The sequence below is a fragment of the Triticum urartu genome, chromosome 5, assembly GCF_003073215.2.
Source record: "Triticum urartu cultivar G1812 chromosome 5, Tu2.1, whole genome shotgun sequence".
Lineage (NCBI taxonomy): Eukaryota > Viridiplantae > Streptophyta > Magnoliopsida > Poales > Poaceae > Triticum > Triticum urartu.
Genome location: NC_053026.1, coordinates 551,295,657 through 551,317,964, shown reverse-complemented (window position 1 = coordinate 551,317,964; position 22,308 = coordinate 551,295,657). Strand labels below are relative to the sequence as shown.

The 22,308-nt window shown below is 45.4% G+C and overlaps 5 protein-coding genes across 8 annotated transcripts in view; 2 read left to right on the top strand and 3 right to left on the bottom strand.

Annotated features, from left to right (window-relative positions):
* LOC125510604 (serine/threonine-protein kinase SRPK-like) overlaps positions 1 to 2,991 on the bottom strand; it is a 4,709-nt gene extending 1,718 nt beyond the window's left edge. Inside the window, exons 1-4 of one of the 2 annotated variants that reach the window (XM_048675829.1) lie at positions 2,558 to 2,991; positions 1,363 to 2,280; positions 207 to 257; positions 1 to 117 (exon numbers count right to left, since the gene is read on the bottom strand). In XM_048675829.1, the coding sequence (XP_048531786.1) occupies positions 1 to 117; positions 207 to 257; positions 1,363 to 2,280; positions 2,558 to 2,830 (1,359 nt within the window). In that variant the 5' untranslated portion in view covers positions 2,831 to 2,991. The remainder of the gene's footprint in view (positions 118 to 206; positions 258 to 1,362; positions 2,281 to 2,557) is intronic. The other variant, XM_048675830.1, reaches the window with a different exon arrangement.
* Positions 2,992 to 7,063: 4,072 nt separating this feature from the next.
* On the bottom strand, positions 7,064 to 9,249 carry LOC125505974 (rust resistance kinase Lr10-like). Its single transcript, XM_048670868.1, has 3 exons — positions 8,521 to 9,249; positions 8,237 to 8,317; positions 7,064 to 8,154 (listed from the first exon to the last, which is right to left on the bottom strand). The coding sequence occupies exons 1-3, from the start codon at positions 9,197 to 9,199 to the stop codon at positions 7,064 to 7,066; spliced, it is 1,851 nt and encodes a 616-aa protein (XP_048526825.1). The 5' UTR covers positions 9,200 to 9,249.
* A 604-nt stretch (positions 9,250 to 9,853) lies between these two features.
* On the top strand, positions 9,854 to 12,868 carry LOC125510598 (rust resistance kinase Lr10-like). The gene is made up of 3 exons (XM_048675822.1): positions 9,854 to 10,715; positions 11,592 to 11,615; positions 11,796 to 12,868. The coding sequence occupies exons 1-3, from the start codon at positions 9,854 to 9,856 to the stop codon at positions 12,866 to 12,868; spliced, it is 1,959 nt and encodes a 652-aa protein (XP_048531779.1).
* A 781-nt stretch (positions 12,869 to 13,649) lies between these two features.
* On the top strand, positions 13,650 to 15,158 carry LOC125510599 (protein NDH-DEPENDENT CYCLIC ELECTRON FLOW 5). The gene is made up of 2 exons (XM_048675823.1): positions 13,650 to 14,756; positions 14,854 to 15,158. The coding sequence occupies exons 1-2, from the start codon at positions 13,734 to 13,736 to the stop codon at positions 15,043 to 15,045; spliced, it is 1,215 nt and encodes a 404-aa protein (XP_048531780.1). The 5' UTR covers positions 13,650 to 13,733; the 3' UTR covers positions 15,046 to 15,158.
* Positions 15,159 to 15,285: 127 nt separating this feature from the next.
* LOC125510600 (PHD finger protein ING2) lies at positions 15,286 to 20,325 on the bottom strand. Of its 3 annotated transcripts, XM_048675826.1 has the most exons (8): positions 20,135 to 20,325; positions 19,967 to 20,038; positions 19,519 to 19,709; positions 18,595 to 18,658; positions 18,200 to 18,462; positions 18,041 to 18,079; positions 16,679 to 16,797; positions 15,286 to 15,619 (listed from the first exon to the last, which is right to left on the bottom strand). In XM_048675826.1, exons 1-7 carry the CDS (start codon positions 20,178 to 20,180, stop codon positions 16,696 to 16,698), a joined length of 777 nt encoding a protein of 258 aa, XP_048531783.1. In that variant the 5' UTR covers positions 20,181 to 20,325; the 3' UTR covers positions 15,286 to 15,619; positions 16,679 to 16,695. The 3 variants fall into 3 exon arrangements, with proteins under 3 accessions (XP_048531783.1, XP_048531782.1, XP_048531781.1); XM_048675825.1 differs by having other exon boundaries at positions 15,286 to 15,730; positions 19,967 to 20,314; XM_048675824.1 differs by having other exon boundaries at positions 19,967 to 20,313.
* Between the last annotated feature and the right edge of the window lie 1,983 nt (positions 20,326 to 22,308).

Sequence of the window (22,308 nt, the reverse complement as noted above, 5' to 3'; positions counted from 1 at the left end):
GAATTCATACTTCTCAACAAGCACCTTGCTGAGAGGCCAGAACCGCAAGCGACGGATGTGCCTCAAGTCCCCGTAACGATTGAAGTAGTCACGTGAATATCGGCCACCCAAGGCAATCTACAAAATGGAAATTCAATTTAGGATCTATCACAAAACTACGAACAATTATAGCATTTGCTTAAAAAGGAAAATGCAAACACCCTTACCTTTCGAGGCATCATTCCAAGTAGCTCCATCATCAGCGCAAGGTGATCCTGCTTCAAGTGGGAATTGCTCAGAATGAACTCCAAAAAGAGAGTAAGAGTAGACGATTTGATTAAAAAATAGCATGTCTTAGTCTACGCCTACTTATAATTTGTATCGTGTTTCCAACTAATTTTCATGGTCGACAATCATAAAGAGATTACTCAGAATACTTTTTCAAAGAGACCTTCACAAATGAGATTCCAAAGAGTTTGAGTAATATATATGTAGTGGAACTCAGCAGTTGAGTGCAGAATATGCAGCAGTCAATCGACTAGAACAAACAGCATAAAGGATTTAGTTTAAGCTCAACTCAAACAAATATAGTTTTCATCTTCTAGCTGTCCATATAATAGTACAATACACAAAGAAGCCAAACTGACTTTATTAAACATGTTGAAAATACCTTTAGCTTATCATGGTTAAATACCAAGATCCCAGTTCAGCCCACGGTGTGTAAAGTTAGCACAAATTCAAGAGGCGGTAGTATTTCACATAATTGTTTCCAGAAATTGCAAGGAAGAGCGAACGGTCACTATTTCATAATTAAAATGACAGCTTCATAACCAGATGGCTACTGACAGTTTGACACCATAGCATTGTCTGCTATTTAGTTCATTATATTTTCATAAAGTGCAGCTGGAATAAATGGATGTCTTAAAAAACTAAGAAACCAAAATTACTAAGTAAAAAAAACTGGGCCATGACTTGTGCTGTGCAGTCCCAGTAGCAACCAAACTGCATATACGTCTTTCAAGCCCAAGCCCAGCTATCATTAAAAGATTGGTGATGTTACGCTTAACTAAAACCAGAAGAGATATATAATAGCATGACAATAACAATGCAAGTTTAACTGTAATTATTAAATTTTTGCAACAAAAAAGAACCTGCTACAAGAGGCTCAGTTTTCAAATAACTTGGAGAAGTAAATGAAGGGTATGGAAGAAAAACTACAGTGATGGAATGTAGGTATCAGAGAGTCAGCTGTTGATCGCGATGACTACCTTTCTTAAGTTAAAATGGGGAATATCATTTAACAGGTGATAAACAGGGTAAAAATCCATAATGTTGAAAGTATGTTCTCAGTCGAAATCAAAGTGAGGAAATGAACAGAAATACCTCATCCCTGTCAAAGTTATCTCCACTATGCGGATCAAAGAGCACATCTCCTGAGGCAAGTTCAAAGCATATGCATGCAAAGGACCACAGGTCGGCAGATGTAGAGTACTTGGAGCCCAGAAGGACCTCGGGACATCTGTATTGCCTTGTCTGGATATCACTTGTGAACTGCTTGTACGTCCAACATGCATTTCCAAAGTCCACCAGCTTGCAGCTTAGTTCAGCTTCCATCGCCATTCTCTTCCTAGTCCCTTTGCTGCCCCGCCTAGGCCCCCCTCCTCTCTTCCTGTCCCCATCCTCGCTAGGACTGCCCTCATTTGCTGTACTCAGATCTCCCTTGTCATCTGATTCGTCCGTGTCAGCGGATGCCACTGCCCCATTGCCTTCTGAAGTTGAAGCAGCTACACGTTTGGCTTTCTTCCGGATCTTCTTCTTTTGGTTCCTGGTGAGGCCACTACTTACTGATGGTGCAGCAGGTGCCCTTGGAGGTGGCTCGATGGCCCTTGCAGCAGGGGGCACCAGTGGCACACCTGACTTCCGGGGATCCTTCGAGGGGTCAATGGTGGACACGAGCAATATATTCTCAGGCTTCAGGTCAGTGTGGATAATGGAAAGCTCGCGGTGGAGGTAGTCAAGGCCAATGAGCACATGCCGGCATATCTCCTTAACCATTGGAAGCGGAATACCACGATAGTCAGTGTACTTGATCAGGGTGAGCAAGTTATCACCAAGAAACTCAAACACCATGCAGACATGGCTCCCGTTGGGGCCCGAGTGCTTGAAGTGGTCAAGAAGCTTCACAACACAGCGGGAGTCTTCAGGGTCGCCATCGGCAATCTGCCTCAAGATCTTGATCTCATCCATGGCAGCCTCCGTGTAGTGCTGTGCACTCTTCTGCACCTTGAGGGCCACATACCTCTGCACACATAACCAACAGATTCAGAAACACTGGACAGCAGCAGCCTGAACCGAGAGGAGTAAACTCGCGCAGGGTGATAGGATTGAGGGATAGAACAGTAATAATGATAAATGGAGTTAGCATTCCTGCATATGCTCTGAGGCAAAAGAGCGAACAGTTGGTGGGCAGGCAAACCGCTGCATCCAGATCGATATTTTTCTTCCTAAATATCTTTGCGAATCCTACGGAGTGATCCAAACAGGGGATATCGAGGCGAAGGGGGTGGTCAGCACGTACGGAGTGGGCGGTGTCCCAGGCGAGCCAGACGGTGGAGAAGTGGCCCCAGCCGAGCTTGGACTGCACGACGTAGGCGCCCTGCTTGAAGGTGTCGCCGGGGCGGACGGCGTGGTAGCCGCCGCGGCGGTAGTCCTCCGTGCCCTCGTCCTCGGAGGTGTAGACGCTGCTGTCCCCGTCCCCGTCGGCGGCGGCCGCCGCCTCCGCCTCCTCCTCCGCGCGGCGCCGGCTCCCCGCCTCCTCCGCCCTGCGGCTCGCCGCCGGAGCCTCGGCCATCGCGGGCGAGGGCCGGATCTGGGCGCCGGGAGAGAGAGAGAGAGGCGGTGGCGCGCGGGGATTAGGGTTTCAGTCCCTTTTGCCGCGCCGCTTTCTGGTGGGGAGGCGGTGGCGCTCGTCCGTCTCGCTCCGCTGCTGGGCTGCCTCCCCTCCCCTACGACTGGACCGCCGTTTTATTATTTTTCTGCGGGTGCGGGGACGACCCGATTAACCCACTAATTATTATTTACCTAAAAGAATACGGCTAATTAATCCTTGACGTATTGTTTAATTATATGTATTTGAGAGGACAGACTAACTAATCTGTGGCCCCATGGATTTTTTGGAGAAACACACGCCGGGTACCTTCGTGAAATTGAGCTGATAAATAGTAAGACCGATAATGACATCATAGGCATCTTGCTAGACTGACAGAATATTTCACCTTTATGAAATAGACACATGTGTCAAATTTGAACGTGATCTCTGATGAACTGGGAGGACTAGGGGTATAATCCCCCAACCCTTCAATTTATTTGGGTGAGAGATCGAACCTCCACTTGTTATTGGTTTCTGCTTTCTCCCTAGGGAAAGAGGATACGATACTTTTTGACACATGTGGTCACCCACGACTGTGGTTTCTGCTTTCTCCCTAGGGATACGATACTTTCTCCCTAGGGGAGCGGAATGGACGCATTTTTCGAAGGGCGACTGTGGTCGCGCACGAGCTATGGCAACAAATCTCGATGGAGATTGAGCTCTGAATGCGCTCTCCAGTGCAAAAGGATTGTCCGCCATATGGTGATTGTCCGTCCAGACAGCTAGCAACGTTCTCAATGGAGGTTGGGCTCTGGACCCTAACAAGGCAGTGGCGGAGCTTCAAACCCATTGTTGGGCGGGCTGGGCCGGCCAAACAGAGGGAAAACATCTTGTGGGTTGGTGTTCCAAGGCCCAGAAGTAAAAAAAACAGTGTACAAATTGCAGAAATCTGGGTGGGCCACGGCCCATTTGGCCTTGCCGTGGCTCCGCCGGTGTAACCAGGATCCCTTAGGTCGTTCCTAGTTGCACCGGCGTTGTATGTGTATATTTGTGTGGTTTGATGGTCGCCCGACCTAAGCCATGGTGTGGGTCTCGTCAGTAACCATGGTCTCACGATGGCGCATTCTTTGTACGTTCTTTTTTGTTTTCCTTCTAATGCGACTTGCCCACCTTCCCCTCTCCTGGCTCGTGCATAATAGGGTTGTCCGATCAGAACGATGAGACTAGGGACCACCTCACCGCTGGGTGTGTTTTCTCCGTAAGGTATGACATGTCATTCTCTCCCTGCGGCTTGAGACACATGGTTCCATTGCCGGACTCCACACCGTCGATTGGTGGTCGGAGTCTCGTGCACGAATCCCAAAGTCGCAACACAGAGGATTTGATTCTGCCGCGCTTCTTACGGTATCGATGCTTTGTAAGGAGCGGATAGGCGCATTTTTCAAAGGTCGATGGGGTCGCCCACGAGCTATGGCGACAAATCTCGGTGGAGATCGAGCTCTAGATGTGCTCTCCAGTGCAAAATGATTGTCCGCCATAGGGTGATTGTCCATCCAGACAGCTAGCAACGTTCTCAACGGAGGTTGGGCTCTCGACCCTAACTGGGATCCCTTAGGTCGTTGCTAGCTGCGCCGGTGTTGTCTGTGTATATTTGTGCGGTTTGATGGTCGCTCGACATAAGCCATCGTGTGGGTCTTGTCAGTACCCGCAGTCTCGCGACGGCGCATTCTTTATACATTCTCTTTTCTTCTCCTTCTAATGCATCGGCACACAAAGCTTTTGCGTGTTCGAAAAAAAAAACTTATTATTCATGTATCCAAATTAACACATAACAGTGACATGAATTATATCTTCCATTCAACGAGTTTCATTTTTGGACGTATTTAAATTCCGTCAGAATCGAACAAATAGCCAACCGATTAAGTTGTACTTATCCGGCAACATTGTATTCTTGCCAACTTGTGTTCGGTCAAAAAATCAGTACCCCGGTAATGAAAGTGGAAATGTCGCTGTCCAATTGACCGTATTCGATCCGCGACCTGTGAGCGTGCCATGGCAGGAAGGCGAGGCAAGCTGGGCCAGTGGCACTGTCGCGAAGGTAGCAGCTGTGTCCGCTGAAATAAGTGTCGTGATGATGAGGTGTGGTGCACCGGCTCCACTTGTAATTTATGAACCATCGATGCACTGCCAGCGAGAAAAAGGGAAACAAAATAAAAACAGTGCGCGTGTAGTGTAAGGGCATCTCCTCTAAGATGTCTGCATTACGTTCGGACCGAGCTATTTGGACATAGTTTGTCTCTTTAATATAGATCCGTATTTGTCCGTCGATGTGTCCGTTTGTTCGAGTTTCTACAAACCGGACGCAAACTGGTGGAGATTTGCAGGCATCCGGACCACCGTTTGTCCACTCAAACCCTTCTTCGCGGACCACTTTCCTCCCTGCTCCCTCCTTCTCTGCATCCACATCCTCCTTGTCGGACGCCGCTGCTCTAGGCCGGTCCTGAGATTTTGGGGGCCTGATGTGAAATTATAACCTAGGGCCTTCTGAACATAAACATCAAAATTGTTTTCTAATTCTGCAGAAAATTGTTTTTGAATTTTTTTGGACCATCTACAATTGATTTATACTCCATGTACTACATTTCTTTACATCATTAGCATTGTCCTCTTTGTTTTTACTTTTTTGTGGCCATTTTTTTACTTTAATGCAGGTGCTTGAATTGATCCTCATTAATTCAAAACAATTAATTGTATACTCTGCCCTAATAGTCAGCCTTGAAAAGCAAAAATTGTTTTTGGAGGCCGAGCTTCATGGAGGCCTCCAAATGTAAAATTCAAAATTCAAGAAAATTCATATTTTTACATTTCAAAAAATTCTGACAAAAATACATATATAGGTGAAGGCATAATGCACAATTGTGTAAATTTTTAGGATGAAATACGTTAAAATGAGGGCTGTGCAAAAAAGGGGAGGCTTTTTAACACATGATACCATTCATTCTCCCAGACCATGAATTTGTCTCTTTTTTGCAGGCCGCATTTCAACGAATTTCATCCTGAACTTTTACACACATACACCTCACATCCTTGTTTAGTTATACAATTTTTTCAGATTTTTTTAAACCAAAAATATTTGATTTTTTTTTCAAAAATTTGGCCGAGATCCAAGTCGCCCTACTCTTTGAAAAGGCCCACCATGTTAACGACTTCGCCCCAGTGGCAAGTGAGATCCGCCGCCGCTCGAGCAGCTCAGTAATCTGCCGTCGGGACTCCTGTGCAGGCCAGCGCCACGCGCGTGCAAGCGAGAGCAGGCCAATGGCGGCGGCGGCGAAAGGGGAGGTTAAGGCGACGGCAAGTCTGCGACGATGACCTGGATGCGGCGGCGAGGGGCATGTCTCCTTCCTTTCCCCGCACCTCCTCTCGGCGGCGCCCCACACATGTACGCAATTAGAGGCAAGCTGCCTCACCCCTAAAAACACAAGTTTCCTCCAAATTTATTACTCCAACATTCAAGCACTCTTTAATCATCTATGGGATCTATACGTGATGAAATGTAATTCATGTCAAATCCAAATATTATGCCGCACAGCGAAGCACGCATCTTCCTTTATAAGTAAGTTATTTTGCCCGACTGCACTGACAACAGAGAAGCAAACCTCACTGAAAAACAAGTGCAGCATACCTGATCTGTTGAAAGTAATTGCAAGCTGAAAAACAACTACTCCTAGTAGGTTGCAGATTCCGATTTTTTATGCCATTTTGTCATAACGTGTTGAATAGTTTCATGGTTTGATGCTTCTTCAGTTGGGCTGCAAGGATGTGCCATCAGGAGCTACAGGGCTTGGAAACCAACAAAACAGCGCCAGAAGGAAAAAACTGCAGCACAACGCGCCATCAGGTTCTCGCCATCAGTTCAGAAAAATATGTCATGTACGTAGTACATTTTCCCATGTATAATCCTGTGGTGTTCATTTTTCTTCAGAAAAAATCATGACTGTTCACACCCTTTCGGGCAATGGGATAAATGAAATTTCACGCTCGATACACATGATATGCTCGTATTTCGGATGAACATTCACAGGAAGCATGGCTTATAATATAGAGTGCTGTATAAAACATTCACATTCCATATTTCATAACAACCATTACTGCAACTTTTCACAAGATAAGTTTGTCACCTCGTAATAATTTACTTCATCGAACATAAAGGAAATTTCACTCACCCTCCTCCGAAATGGTAGTCAGCTCAGAGAGGAAATGGTAAGGCTCCACTACAGGGCTGTGCTCATCATCACAGAAGAATGGCCTTGAAGGCACCTGCATGCTATCAACGCTCCCTTCGAGCATCTCTATGGCTTCGCTCATCTCTGGCCGATCGTGGGACTTCATCTGGATGCAACACAGACCAACAAGGCACAGCTTCCTCTCCAATTCATGCATCTCAGCAGATATCTCACCCGGTTCATGTTTAGTTAGGCGGTCATACACCCACGATGGGTAGAATGCCTGGCTTGAGTTTGCCGCGTTCGGGTCAGCGTTCCTGCGTCCTCCAGCCATCTCCAACAGCAGCATCCCGAAGCTGTAAACATCTGACTTGCTAGATATGATGCCAAAGCTCCGGGATACCATCTCAGGAGCTATGTACCCGATTGTTCCCCGTAGGGCGCTCAACGGCACAAAACTGTTGTCCCTTGGGTATAGCTTGGCAAGGCCAAAATCGGCAACTTTTGGGACAAAATTGGTGTCAAGAAGGATGTTGTGCGGCTTGATGTCAAAGTGTAGAATCTGCATGTCGCATCCTTGATGCAGGTAGTTGATTCCTCTAGCAATGCCCAAGGCAATTTCATTGAGCTTGTCCCAGGAGAAACTCTTCTCGGCCGAGAAGATGTACTTATCAAGAGAACCATGGGGCATATACTCGTAGACTAGCGCCCTCCTCATTTCCTCCGAGCAGAACCCGACCAGACGGACCACATTGACGTGGTGGATTCTGCCGATGGTGGAGACCTCACTGATGAAATCTTCTCCGTCGCAGCAGGATTTACCGTCCAGCATCTTGATGGCCACATGGACATCGCCTGGGAGCAGAATGCCCTTGTACACGGAGCCATAGCCTCCCTGACCTAGCTTGTCTCTGAAATGGCTTGTGACCGCGACAATATCTGTGTAAGCATACCTTGTTGGGCCGATCACTTGCTGCATTTGTAAGAACTTCTCGACCGCATCAATTGTGATTCTTGTTTTCCAATATTTGTGGGCCAGGAAGAACAGTACCACCAGGGGAGCAACCACGAACCTGCATACTCCTGCACATATAGAACAATTTTATGCGGGATTGCCAAGAAACTACTACCATGGCTAGTACTATGTGTAACTCTATCGGCGTACCAGCAATGAACTTCAACATCGCCGGGGAGTATACTATTGCAAAGCGTAGCGAGCTAAGGTGTTCATTGGAACGAATATTATCTGCTTCAAATGCGCAATACAGGATTTGAGAATCAAACGTAAGAATGGACACAAGCCATCGCACTAGAACATAATCCACAGACTCTCCAGGGCGTGAACTGCAATACAATGGAGAAAATGTAGAAAAGTCAGGGCATATATCTATGTTCAAAAACAGAAGCACGGTGTGCGTACGTATAGATCACAAACTCACCCAATCAGACCCTTCAGGCAGCCCCTGAAGCTCCCAGGCCTCCTCTCATAACTGAAAGGAAACAAAACAGGAAATCCTCCCCTGAGGGATCCTACCAGAGTTTCGTGGCTTGCGTTATCATATAGCATGCTCTGATCACCCAAGGCAGCCATGGCCAAGTACCCGCAAGAAGGCTTAAGCTTCTCAACATAATAAGAGTCGATCAGCACATAGACGAAAGAAGTGCTGGTGCTCAGACAAACCACCGGTTTGTAGTCACTACTGTTGGTGATCGCCCGTGAACAATTCACAAAGTTGGCCCATGTAACCACGGGGGGGATCAAATCGACCAGTCCATCAGGCCCCTGGAGACCATTTAGGTAGGGACGCTGGTCCCAGCGAGGAAGAGGGCAGCTGCTGCTCATGTCAAGGTTGGCGTCCACGACCCACATGTATGAACGTCCGTAGTTGATCTCGGTGACCAAGTATGTCCCTGTGTTGATCTGAATTGTAGCCCGGTCGCCGGCGCAAACCAGCTCGTATGACGGAGAACCGCACTTGGTTGGATCGCCTCGCAGGCGGAAAGGGTGGTGGACGTCCTGGAGATGGCCGCAAGAAAAAGGAGGGCAGGCGTACCTATCTTGTCGCCCCTCAACATCCATGGCAAGAACAGCGGCCAGAAAATGCAGCAGCAACCACCATGGAGGCATCGACGGATATCTGATCGATTGTTTAGCTCTTGTTTTGGCTTGGTTGAAGACTTTCCTTCCCTTATAGTTGGCTGGGAACAACCACAGTGTAGTGGAAAGGAGGGTGAAATGAAAACAAACACTGCACAAATGGGCGATGCTTGACATTAAGATTAAAAAAGAGCTGTAGAAAGACCTGGTAGAAGATGGTGAACGTCCACATCACTGCATCCATATGTCATTACAACGAAGATGTGCCATACATATGAAAACATCACTGCTGCCATATGTCATCACAAAGAAGATGTGCCATATATATATATACGATCCTTGTTGACTCATTCTAGTTCGTATCATCTGGCAGAGATGCTGGCATATGCTGCTGCGATTTGCCGAGGTAGTTGATACTTGATACTACATGTCAGTGTCAGGTCTGGGATTCTATTGTGGTGATGTAGTCTACAGAAGCTTGATCTACAAGACTACAGCGGCGCACAGCCAAACCCAAGTACTAGAAAACGATATGTACAGGGTGTTTGTATTGACTCATGGACCGGGGAAGTTCTTGCTCAGGCAAGCACAGCTTAGGCTACTGATTTTCCTCTTCTTCTAATGTCTTTGTAATCACAATACCAGGCTTACCTACATCCACCTCTGCAGCGCAGCAGGAGAAAGATGAGTGTATTTCTCGTCGCAGCCCTGGTGGCCTGCCTTGTCAGCCATGGAGCCGGCGCGGCCATGGCTTCGGCAGCTTGGGAGGACCAAGATTTCTTCAGAAACTGTCCGCCGTCTCGGTGCAGCAGAGATGGACCTCAGATCCGGTTCCCACTCCAGCTCCTTGATTCCAGCAACACATCATCATCATCATCATCATCCTCACCCTGCGGCGCGACGACATGCGTGAAACTAGCATGCTCAGGCCAAGACACCATCATGCTTCACCCACTTCTTGGCCCATGCCGTGTCACCGCCATAAATTACACCGGTGCCTCCCTCAGCATCACCCCGCTTGCCTCCGCATGCACGATGATTCAGAAGCTCGTCTCGACAAGTTCACCACCGGCTGACGCCGGCTACCGCTGCGCGCCACACTACGCCGGAGCTGGAATGCTTGTAGGCTGCTCAAGGGAGTTCACGCCAAGCGGGATCACTCAGTGTCCTGTCTATGATGACAGAGGTGCTTTCTGTGCTTCTGCCTCGGCCGCCGCTGCCATCGCTGGCCCAATCTCCTGCCTTGACAACGCAACTCACTTCTCGTATTTGGTGGCAACTGATGCTTTCATGTATGATCTTCCATTGGACTGCAAGGTCATCTCAGATGCCAACATCCCAATATTTGGCATAGGATATTACGGCTCAGCATCCAAGCATGGTCTGGAAGAAGGAACCCTCCGTTATTACGACATAGCAGCTGACTGGAGTGAACAGGAGCCGTCATCCGTTGCCTATCAATGCCAAATATGCGAGTTGAATGAGCAACGCTGCGCCTTCGGCTCACAGAGGAATGAAACATTCTGCTTGTCTCAACCTCATAAAGGTATAATCAGTTTCTAACTTGACAAAACCGACACCAACCTATACTATCTTGTTAATTCCTAGTCTTGGTAGTTAAAATCACTGATAATTTCCTATTTAGATTGTACTCATAACTGTGCGGCATTTCGAGGAGTTCTGTTGTTAAATTATTTTGCATAACAGCATGACAAAACATTTGGGTAGCTAGCTTGAGCAAACATATTATAAGCCCGTGGAAATTCTCATCTGAATCTCAGATAACTAAGAAACAAAAATGGGGTCACATATTTTGAATCTTGGAGAAAAACTGTAGTCAAAAAGTAAATTTCGAAAAAACTAAGCAACTCTACTGTTCAGTATATCATGATAATTATGGTAATGACATGGGTTTATTTGATCAATTAGCGAGTGCCCGTGTCTTATGTGTAACGGTACACTGCTATAATTTTTAGCATTTTCATGATAATGCAGATCGACAAAAAAACACATTCGAGATAAAATATAAGCAATCTCTCAATTGTAAAATATTTACTTTAGAATTTCTTGTAACATATTCCTAGAACTTCAAGTTTATATGGTTACAGATGTGAGCCAACAAGTTATAAACGTTTTTGTTTCTATTTTCTCTCTCTTTTTTCCCTGTGCCAACTACATCCCTTCAAGTTTTTTACTTGCCTAGATTTAGGCTAAACCCATACAGAAAAAATAATAGGATTGTCGGGGGGTCGGAGTCAAAACTAGGATTCTTCACTTCTTCCTCTCATACAAAACTAAAACTATATCCTAACCCACCTGGCCATATAAAACATCTTACCTTTTATTTCCCAAGTTAATAGTTAATTTCCCTTCTACATATAAACAAATAACCAAATTGTATTCTCTTCTTTGCTATTTGCAGGTTCACGTGTCAAAGTCATTGCAGGTACTGCTCCAATCGACACTTTACTTTTATTCAAAAAACAAAGGAAGAAAATACACTATTTATGTGCTAAGCATGAAGTAGTTACTAGTTACTCTCGCTCTTACCTTGTACCATCCCCATTACAATCACTAAAGTGATGGCTCCCAACCCTAATGAATATGTTGGTTTCCATGTATTCAGCTACATCATCGGTGGCCGCATTCGTTGTTCTTCTGTTGATGGTGGCCACTGCTCTTTATCTTTCACTGAAAACAAGATACAACGAAGAGATACACTTGAAAGTCGAAATGTTTCTCAAGACATATGATACATCAAAACCAACAAGGTACACTTTCTCCGAAATTAAAAAGATAACGAGACGCTTCAAGGATAAATTAGGACATGGTGGATATGGAAGCGTGTACAAAGGTGAGCTACCAAATGGGGTTCCTGTCGCCGTCAAGATGCTTGAGAACTCTAATGGAGAAGGGCAGGAATTCATCAATGAAGTTGCAACTATTGGGAGAATCCACCATACAAACATTGTCCGACTCCTTGGATTTTGCTCTGAAGGGACAAGAAGGGCTCTTATTTATGAATTCATGCCTAAAGATTCATTGGAGAAATATATATTCTCAGGTAATTCTATTATTTCTCAAGAACTCCTGGTACCGGACAAAATGCTAGATATTGCTTTAGGCATTGCTAGAGGAATGGAGTACTTACATCAAGGATGCAACCAACGCATCCTCCACTTCGACATCAAGCCTCACAATATCTTATTGGACTACAACTTCAACCCGAAGATCTCAGACTTCGGCCTTGCAAAATTGTGTACAAGGGATCAAAGCATCATCACGTTGACCGCGGGAAGAGGCACTATGGGCTACATCGCACCAGAGATTTACTCTAGGAACTTTGGTGGGATATCCTACAAGTCGGATGTTTACAGTTTTGGCATGTTGGTGTTAGAAATGGTAAGTGGACGGAGGAACTCAGACCCAAGTACCGAGAGCCAGAACCAGGAATACCTCCCGGAGTGGATCTACGAGAAAGTAATTACTGGAGAGGAACTGGTGCTTACTCTGGAAGTGACACCAGAAGGGAAAGAAAAGGCGAGACAGCTGGTAATCGTGGCACTTTGGTGTATTCAGTGGAACCCAAGAAGCCGGCCATCAATGACAAAGGTGGTAAATATGTTAACTGGAAGCTTACAGAATCTGCAGATGCCCCCTAAGCCATTTGTCCCATCTGAAGATTATCGCATGCCATAGACAAACATGGAGATATATATCACCATAGTCCATTGGTACTACATGGGACATAGTTGATTCATGTGTGTATTGCTCTTTACCGTACCACGGTTTCTAGCATGTATAAAAAATTTATTGCCAAGCCAACTATGTGTGTGTTAGCTAGCATACCTGATGTCCTGATCTAGTTCATGAGCCATTATATTGTAATACTGGATTTGATGTGCATTGAAGTAGTTGAAAATGTCATTGCTGTGATTTTGATTTTGACTAGTCAAATGAAGTCGAGCAATGTTCGACGATGCTCGCACAAACGAGTATATGCATATTCCACAATCACAAGAGGATTTTCAATTGAGTTTTTATCTAGTGAACGATTAAAACTAGGGATCTCGATCGTTTCAGGTTATCTAATCATCCGTGTTGTTGTCCTTAACTGTGTCATGAAACGTGTGAAAAGGTCGGCATAGAGCATTTTAGTCCAGCAAAAAGATACTTGCCTCCTGCTATTTTGTTTTAGGATGTTAATCCCCAGCGAACGTTCACTGCCATGCATGACATTTGCGAACTCGTGGGGTGGCAATTTTACTGTTAGGGGGTGACAATTTTCAGAAAAAACATGGCAGTTCTTTACTTTTAATGCAATTTTCGTCAATTACTGTCATCCTTTGGATCTGGATCGTGCGGCTCTGGAGGCATCCATTGGGATCTCACCCCGAGCGAACGTCAGCTAGTTAACATTGCCATTGTTTTTATATCTATAAAAAATGAAAGGAAAAACGATTCAAAATACCGAAGAGGGCACACAAAAAAATCTCAAAGCCGAAGGAAAAAAGAAGTTGCAGTGCAGATAAGGCTACCGCAGTGCCACTCGCCAGAATCGGCCATGGCTTTCCGCGCTCCAACTGCCGCCACTGCCCATGGCCATGCCACCCCGGCTCCTCGACCGAGCTCATGGAAGCACAGCACCATCACCTTCTTCAGCTCCTCGAGGCTAATCGGCGGCGGCGGCGGCCAGAGGGCACGGCTCGCGACTGCAGCGCATGCGTTATCGTCGGCGACGGCGGCGGCGCCCTTCCCTCCTCCCAACGCGGAGTACCTGGCCGCCGAGTTCTCCGGCCACGGCGTCACCTTCGAGGCCGTGGGCGACAGCTGCGCCGTGAAGATGGCGGTGCGCAACGGCAGCGCGGCGCACCTGCTGCTGCCCAGCGGGCTGGTCACGTCCTACAAGCCGGCCATGTGGCACGGCGCCGCCACGGAGGTGCTCCACACCACCGTCGGCGAGGGCCCCGGCGGGCGCCCCGTCATCCGCGGCGGCGTGTCCATGGACTTCCGGTGTGCGCGCACCGTTGCCGTTGCCGGCGAGGCGCCGTCGTGGTGGTCGCCGGGCGGGGCGTGGTCGCTCCGCGACGTGAGGGGAGGCCCCACGGGGTCTATCTCGGTGGAGCTGGTGTCCGTGGAGCCGCCGGGGAGCGGGGACGGGGCGGAGGCGAGGTGCGTGGTGACGCTGCAGCCGGAGGCGCTGGCGTCCGAGTACACGGTGACGAACGCCGCGTCGTCGCCGTCGGCCGTGGCGCTGTCGGGCGCCGTGTGCAACCACCTGCGCGTGAGCACGCCCGACGCCACCTACGCCGTGGGGCTCCAGGGCTCGGACTACCGCGGCAGGGAGCCATTGCTGTCCGAGTTCAGCATCCTCCCCCCGGACTACTACTCCACGCCGTCATCCCCGCAGCCACGCTGGGTCAGCAAGGGGCTCGACATGCTCCTCTCCGGCGGCGGGGGCGGGCAGAGCTCGCCGAGGGGGGCGCCGGAGCCGGACGGCGAGGAGGACGACAACTACAAGCACCTGACGGCGGAGCTGTGCCGGGTCTACCGGCACGCTCCCAGGGAGTTCACCGTCATCGACAGGGTACGTGACAGAGGCAAAACTGAAGGAGGAATGGAAGATCAAAACTGAACTGAAAAACTGACGAATTCTTGTGGAATTCGTTGATGTTTTGGTGCAGGGCCGGAGGAACTCGGTTTGCCTGAGCAGGAGAGGGTTCGAGGAGCTGTACGTGTTCAGCCCAGGATCCAAGTACGAGTGGTACGGCAAGTTCGCCTACGTGTGCATCGGGCCTGCCATGCTGGAGCCCGTGGTGCTGCCGCCGGGAGCTACGTGGCATGGGGCGCAGTGCATCCGCAACCCAAACCTGTAGGCATAGCTTGTCTGGATGTATCACATCATTTGTAGATAATACTGCAGCAATAATAGTATTGCTCGTGAGCAAGAAAATACACATGTGAAACAAGGAGATCAGTAGGTTTTGCAGTTGCAGTTACACAACAATTTAATAGTAGTACAATGTGTACTGGAGAAGTGCATATGCTGCACCTTCAGATCAATCAGCGGAGGAGATGCAACAGATGATGGTGCTCAGGACTCAGGAGCAGAACCATGCGAGCAAAGGTTGTGATAACGCTTAATAATCAAAGTAAATGGTTTACAGGTTACTGATATCCGGAACTATGACAGATTATTTGCAGCAACAAGATACAACAACAGAACACGCCAAGCGTTTTTATCCTTCTCTAGAACAGTTGCGTCCTCTCCAGCATATACATTATTATTACCAAAATAAGACCACATTGTAAGTAAACGCCTCCTTACAAATTGAAACATGTACCATTTGGTATCCTCCTGTCCAAGAAAAGCTTCTGAGAGCCTCATGTTGAAGAGTCCTGCATGTTGCGGAAAGTCTGGGCCGACTGGAACCGCTCGCCTTGTCAACACTGGCGAGCAAACGTTAATAGTTATTAAGGGAGAAAGAAGCTTCCTTAAAACGACCCAAGAATTATCCCGATAACAAGAGGCTGACTTCAAGGGACGCTACTTGAACGCCACTGCAGGTACATGTGAGAAAATGATTAAATCATGCGGCGATTGACTACCAAGGTACTCCCTCTGTATCAAAAGATAAGACGTTTTTTGACACTGACAGTGTCAAAAAACGTCTTATATTTTGATACAGAGGAGTATTGAATTCCAGTTGCGGGCTATTAGGTTTTGAAGAGAGTGGCAAAGAAGGATGTCATGTGGGTGTTTTTCTCAATGGCTTGTGTTCCATAATTAATTATAGGGCCTTTTATGTGAAATTGCAGTGCGTGTTACATATACCATGTATGTTAGTTAACAATCATGATCCGTTGATATGTCTCTGGATAAGCTTAATTCTAGCTGTACACTGTCGGTGCCTTGGGTCTGTTCTACAAACTTCTGCCTTTGCTTAGTTGGCACCGTCCCCTTTTTGGTGCACCTGCACTCCCCACGTGCTATAAAAACAACAACAACAACAACAACAACAACAACAACAACAACAACAACAAACAGACCCGGTGCTAGAAGCTCCCACACAAGGTGGGGTTCTAGGGAAGGATTATATGAGGCAAATCTTAGTGCCTTACCCCTGCACAGTGCAATGCAGAGAGGCTGCTCGAACCCAGGACCTCTTGGCACAAGTGGGTTCACCACTACGCCAGCCCTGTCCTCCCCCCACGTTCTACATGTAAGGTATACAAAATTGCAAAATTTGAAGTGTGTTGGGGAGAGGGGGGGGGGCATATTTGTAGGGCTATTTCGAGGTTTTGAAGGACTAAGTTATATGGTTTTCTGAAAAGGAAAGTTTGCACTAATAGTATGAATCTATTAATCTGTGAAATTACTACTTGCTTATAACACGGTTATACAAATTCACATTTTATACAGGAAGATGTGCTTTATGTGGCGATTTACGTGATAAGGTAAGCTAAGATTTCTACAGATTTAAAGAGGTTGGTAGTATTGCCTCTTACCAATTTAGGAGAACCTCTCATTGAAGATTCCTGCAAGTTGGGCAAAACCATTTCCCTTTGAATCTTGTTTCTGGTGTCAGACCAACGCACGAGTAGTGGAACCATTCGCCTCCTTCACACTGTTGGCAAGCATATAAAAAGTTAGCAATCCATGGAGATAGATGACGTTCATATAACAAACCCAAAATGTAAATCAGACGATAACAAGCATCGGCCCTTCAAAAGTAATAGTGCAAGACACTACTTTGTAGGGCTCCATTGTGCCTTTCATCTAATGTTTTTCCTTCGGTGATTGTAGTTTCTAGCATAGACCATAGAGCATTGTACATGATCATGAGGACTGATGCACCAATATAATATACGACCATAAATTGTTAACAAATGTTTCTGTTCAATCTTGGATGATTGTTAAGGTTTCTTTATCTGTTTTACGAATATTATCCGGTGCATCATAAAAATTCAGAGTCCAAGCTAACATTACATGTAAAGAGTCATTCAATTTGATAGGCCACAGGGGGTCTGTATTGCAATGAATACTTATAAAATTATTTTGTTGCTAGGGGAGATATTTGTGATAATGAATAAAACTAATAGAACAAGGCGGGGATTTGTAAAATGAAATTAATAGTTATTTGCCATGAGGGGGGGTGGGGGGGTATTGCTGATAATGGATAAACCCAGGGTATCAGAAAGGTACTCCCTCCGTTCCTAAATATAAGTCTTTCTAGAGATCTCAATATGAATTACATACTGATGTATATAGACGTAGTTTAGAGTGTAGATTCACTCATTTTGCTCCGTATATAGTCCATATTAGAATCTCTAAAAAGACTTGTATTTAGGAACGGAGGGAGTACTAAAATTATGGAAATCGTACCACTAGGCTTGAAGGCTACCCTATGACTTAATTCTATGAAGGAATTCCTTTAAACTGTACCGGAGGAATTACAGTGAAAAATTCCAGCGCATTGACCACTAATTCTATTCCACTGTTAGCTTGTAAAATGCAGAACTAGCTTCTAATTGCTCATGTTATACAATATCTAGAAATTGCAATGAGTTCTAGAGAATGCAAGCAAGCATATACATTGCCAGGCCGATGTTACATCCTAGTAACAAGAGTAAAACAGTGAGCACATAATCCTCATTCTGGATGACAAGAGAAAAAACTACAAGCATGAGATGACCAACCACTAGTCCAGCCACAACATCATTGTTTAAAAAGAAATAGAATAAGTTTGGAAAGCTCTAAAGCATTACTTAGGCCTGATAAGGGTAAATATTAGTAATTTACAACACACAAGCTAAACTCCCACAAACTCAGAAGATAAGGCATCACTACTTAGCACCTTAAAAACTTACATTCTCATTGTCACAAGCAATCATATCACCATATGAAACCTGAAAATCAATTACAAATAGGAACATATTTTCAGCAAACATATGAGAAAAATGCTCAACGTAGATATTGATGCAAATGCAAGTACCGGGAATATGAACATATATCAATGTCAAGCTTACCTGGTGGCATATACAATATGTTGGTTCATTTGGATCAATCATTTGATCCACATCCATAGATGCAACGGCTTTCTTGTTGCTGCTACCTGGAGGTGGCATTAAGTCGAAGTCCATACCTCTCTCCCTATCCCTCTCCCATTCCTTCTCTCTGACAAACTTCCTTGCTGCTTGGGGTGTACTAAAACTGGACCTCCGTCTTTCTTCCCTGCCACCCACCGGCATTGGAGGAAGGATATGCGGTTCATCTGGAGGTATTTTTCCTTCTGCAAGCAAGAGAGAACAATCAATGTTCTTTTCGAGAAAAAACTGAAGATGGAATCTGATATTCAGTTTGATGAAGATTCGATAATGGATTCCTAATCAACAAGTAAAAAATATGACATCACTGCTTATACCTTGCTTTAAATCTTCTGCAAACTGGCCTAGGTCTTCATCAAGACGTTTGATATGGCTCTCTATCTGTACAATAATGCCAAAGATAATTAATAGTTAGATATCCATAGAAATTTAACACTGAACAGATAACTGCCAAAAAAAGTTCATCCATTTGTAGATTGGTTTGGATCCTCGACAACCCTTCTGTATTTCTATGTTGGGATAATGAGTTGCCTTGTTAATTACAGAGTTAGGTTTGCATCTTGTGTTAGGCTTCTTGCTTTAATATGACAATTTAACAGCTGGGTGGTATATCACACGAGTAATGCCAGGCTTTTCATATTCTAATCTGAATACAAATATCAAATTTAATTTCATGGTGTTGAATAATTTGTATTAATTACTCGGTAATATTTCCAAAAAAACTTGTAATTCTAAGAACTCAACTAAGAATATGTTAACTGCAGAGGTTCACATCTTTATCTGTTTTGTCTGGCATTTAATATGTTATTCTGGTGTCCAATTTGATTTCTACAATTGCATATTACTGTACAAAGTCTAAAGTTTGGTACAAAATGATCAAGTCGACCTGGGAGTGGCAGCCAAAGAGTAACTAAGATAACCACCAGAAATGAAATTAAATGTATAAAGGCAGTAGGCACTAGCGACATTTCCATCAGGGAGGAGAACAAACTGATATCCATAGGTCCACTATGTTGCAGGACTACAAGTTGAAGGAAGGAAGCAGAACCAGGTTAAAAGCAAGCTGTTGTACCAAGTTTGGACTACCGGACAAAATGATCAAGTTAGATAAGGGGGTAGCAACACTGGAGTAACTATATAACTACCAAACATGACATAACATGTGGAGATGCACTAGTTAAAAGTTCTGTATCCATAACTCTACAGAACAATTTGAAGAAAAAAGAGGGAGGAAGCAGAACCAGGTCATAAGCTTGGCGTGCGAGCAACACTTTCTCCGTGCAGAGACTAAGCGCATTGTCCTGGCTATTTTCAATATCCCTCGTCATCTTCTCCGAGGCATTTTCATCATGCACCACGTTTGGCCTGTCAAACCCATGGGATGGCACCCCGAGGAGAAATTTGATCTGCCCTTTAGTCTGACCCAAAATGCCTGCACAACAAAAATATATAAGACACAAAAACCACAAAACAAGCTTGAGAAACACCATTCACCATCATATACAACAGCCAGTCCTCTGTGACTCGCGGGATTATATCTCGGGGCCGACAATTAAAGCATGGCCAGATTACAACGGAGTCAGGATGGAAAGCAAAATTCACTCTCCACAATGACTCTTTTTTATCAGATTCTCAAAATGGATTTTTTTTCCCAAAGGAAAAAAAAAGAGAGAGTGGCAAAATCATCACCATGGGCCCTCTCGTCGAGCTCGTGCATGGTGGAGAGGATCCTCTGCAGGTCGCCGGCCAGGGTGCTCGAATCTGCGGAACGATACGGAAGCAGTAATAAGGGCAAAAGGCCCAAAAGCACCCCGAATGGAAAGGAAAAGGGAAACAAATCGGAGCCGGCGATCTCACACTCCAAGTAGTCGTCCACGTACACGCCAGTGCGAGCAATCGCCATGCCGGTCGATGGGGGGATGCTTTCCGCGGCGCCGGGCTGGATCCGATTCCCCGATTTGGGGATTAGGGTTTCGGAGGAAGAAGACGGGTGGGGAAATCTCGCTGGGAAGAGTTTTTTCCCGGTGGATGATTATTACGTCATTAATCTGGTTAGGAGACGATTTGCACGGGCCACTGAGCCACTGGGCCGTACGATGGAAGCCCTGTATTTTCGCCCGTAATCCCCATCCATGGGCTCACTCTATTTTAAACTGGGGGCCTCCGGATTTTTAACGGGCGTTTTCGCTGATTTTGTTGCTTTTTTTTAACACGGTACTAACGCAAGCGCTCATATAAACGCGCATACACTCACTCCTATAAACGCACACACGCATATCCTAACTTTATGAGCATCTTTGAGGGCTGAGCCGGCATATCATTTTGAGATTTTAGAAATCACCGTGGACGCTTCGTAGTCGATGGGAACGTCTACTCCCACTGAACGCGCATGGTCGGAAATCCTGAAATAAATCCTGATTTTGTTGCGATTTTTGTAGTCCCTCCGATCCATATTACTTGTCGTGGGGGTGGTTTTTCTCTAACAAAATCGACTCTAGCAACTTAGTTTATAAATTTTAAAACCAATGTATAAAAGCAACATTTGGCGTAATGCCCACTCCCCACTATGACAAATTGTGCTGCATTCAACACACCCATTTTCCTATAAATAATGAGAGGAAAATCATAGGTAGAAGCGCACAAATTAGCGAATGCTACCGGCTATGTCGAGTTATAGCATCATCAACACACCACAACTAATACCCCCGTTTCTAAACATAAGTGTCTGCAGGGATTTCAATATGGACTACATATGAAGCAAAATGAAGAATCTACACTCTAATAGTTCGTATTGAAATCTCTAAAAAGACTTATATTTAGAAACAAAGGGAGCACAAAATAACGACAATTTTTCACCAAAAGTATCAAAATGGGTCAAGTTCATAAGACACTGCCACGTGAAATACAATGGTGAAACTTATCCATGATTTGGATGCTTAGTTTCAAAGTAAACGGCATGTATTTATATTGTCTTAGGAAAATTTTAAGCCTCATGCGAAAGGCAAACTCCCATCTTTACATACGACACATATTAGTTGTGACACAAACATGAATGGTATCTTCCCGCAAAACATGGGAGAGTGAAGCAACACGAGGAGCACTAAAGACATGCACTAAACATTAATTCTTTTTAATGTAAGCACATCTATTTGGTGTCTAGAAAAAGAATGATACATTTAGCATCGGTCAAATTAATAAAACCTCTTGCGCACGGCTACCTAATCAAGCATTTATCATTCAAAATAAAAACCTATATCACATACGCTTGTAAAACAAATAGGGGGGGGGGGGGGGGGCAATGCCCCCTGGCCCCAATGAAGCCTTGAATTGCATATCATCTTTACAACTGTGGTTCGTCTTCGCACTTAAGTTGTTTGTGATATGAGTGAAAACGAGAGAGATGTAAAATGAATCCAATCGGGATCAATTTCATTGATGATCAGTCCTTATATACAACTGGAGGGGACGCAAGCGGAGGGGCGCGTCCACTCGATGGGGAACGAGGGAACCGTCGTGACTGTTGCCAGATTGTCAACGCAGTGCAGTTACACAAGAGAGGGTTATCTCCTTAATAACATTATTAATTAAATCCTAACACTCCCCCTAATCCTCGCCTGTCCTTGTGAATGATCATCCTTGAAATACTCTCCTCCAAAAACCCTGCGGGAAAAATATGAGGAGATATACGTAATATGCCATGAAAAACTCCTTCCAAAACCCAGTGGGAAAATAAGGAGAAAATGACATATCACAATGCTTGTATTACTATTGCCTCATTAAAAACCTTTCATGAGAAACCATTCAGGAAAAACTCATAAAGGAAAAGAGTGCAATACAAAAGATCCGAAGATCCCGAACAGGTTATCGTTCAGGAGTACACTCCCCCTGAACCTTGCAAATAACAAAGTCATCTCAAACCAATTCTATTAACTTATTTCTGGAATGAAGAACTTGGTAAAGAATTTGTAAATAAATCATCAAAGCTATCACACGACTTCATTTGCAAGATATTTATCTTCCACCTTTCTTTA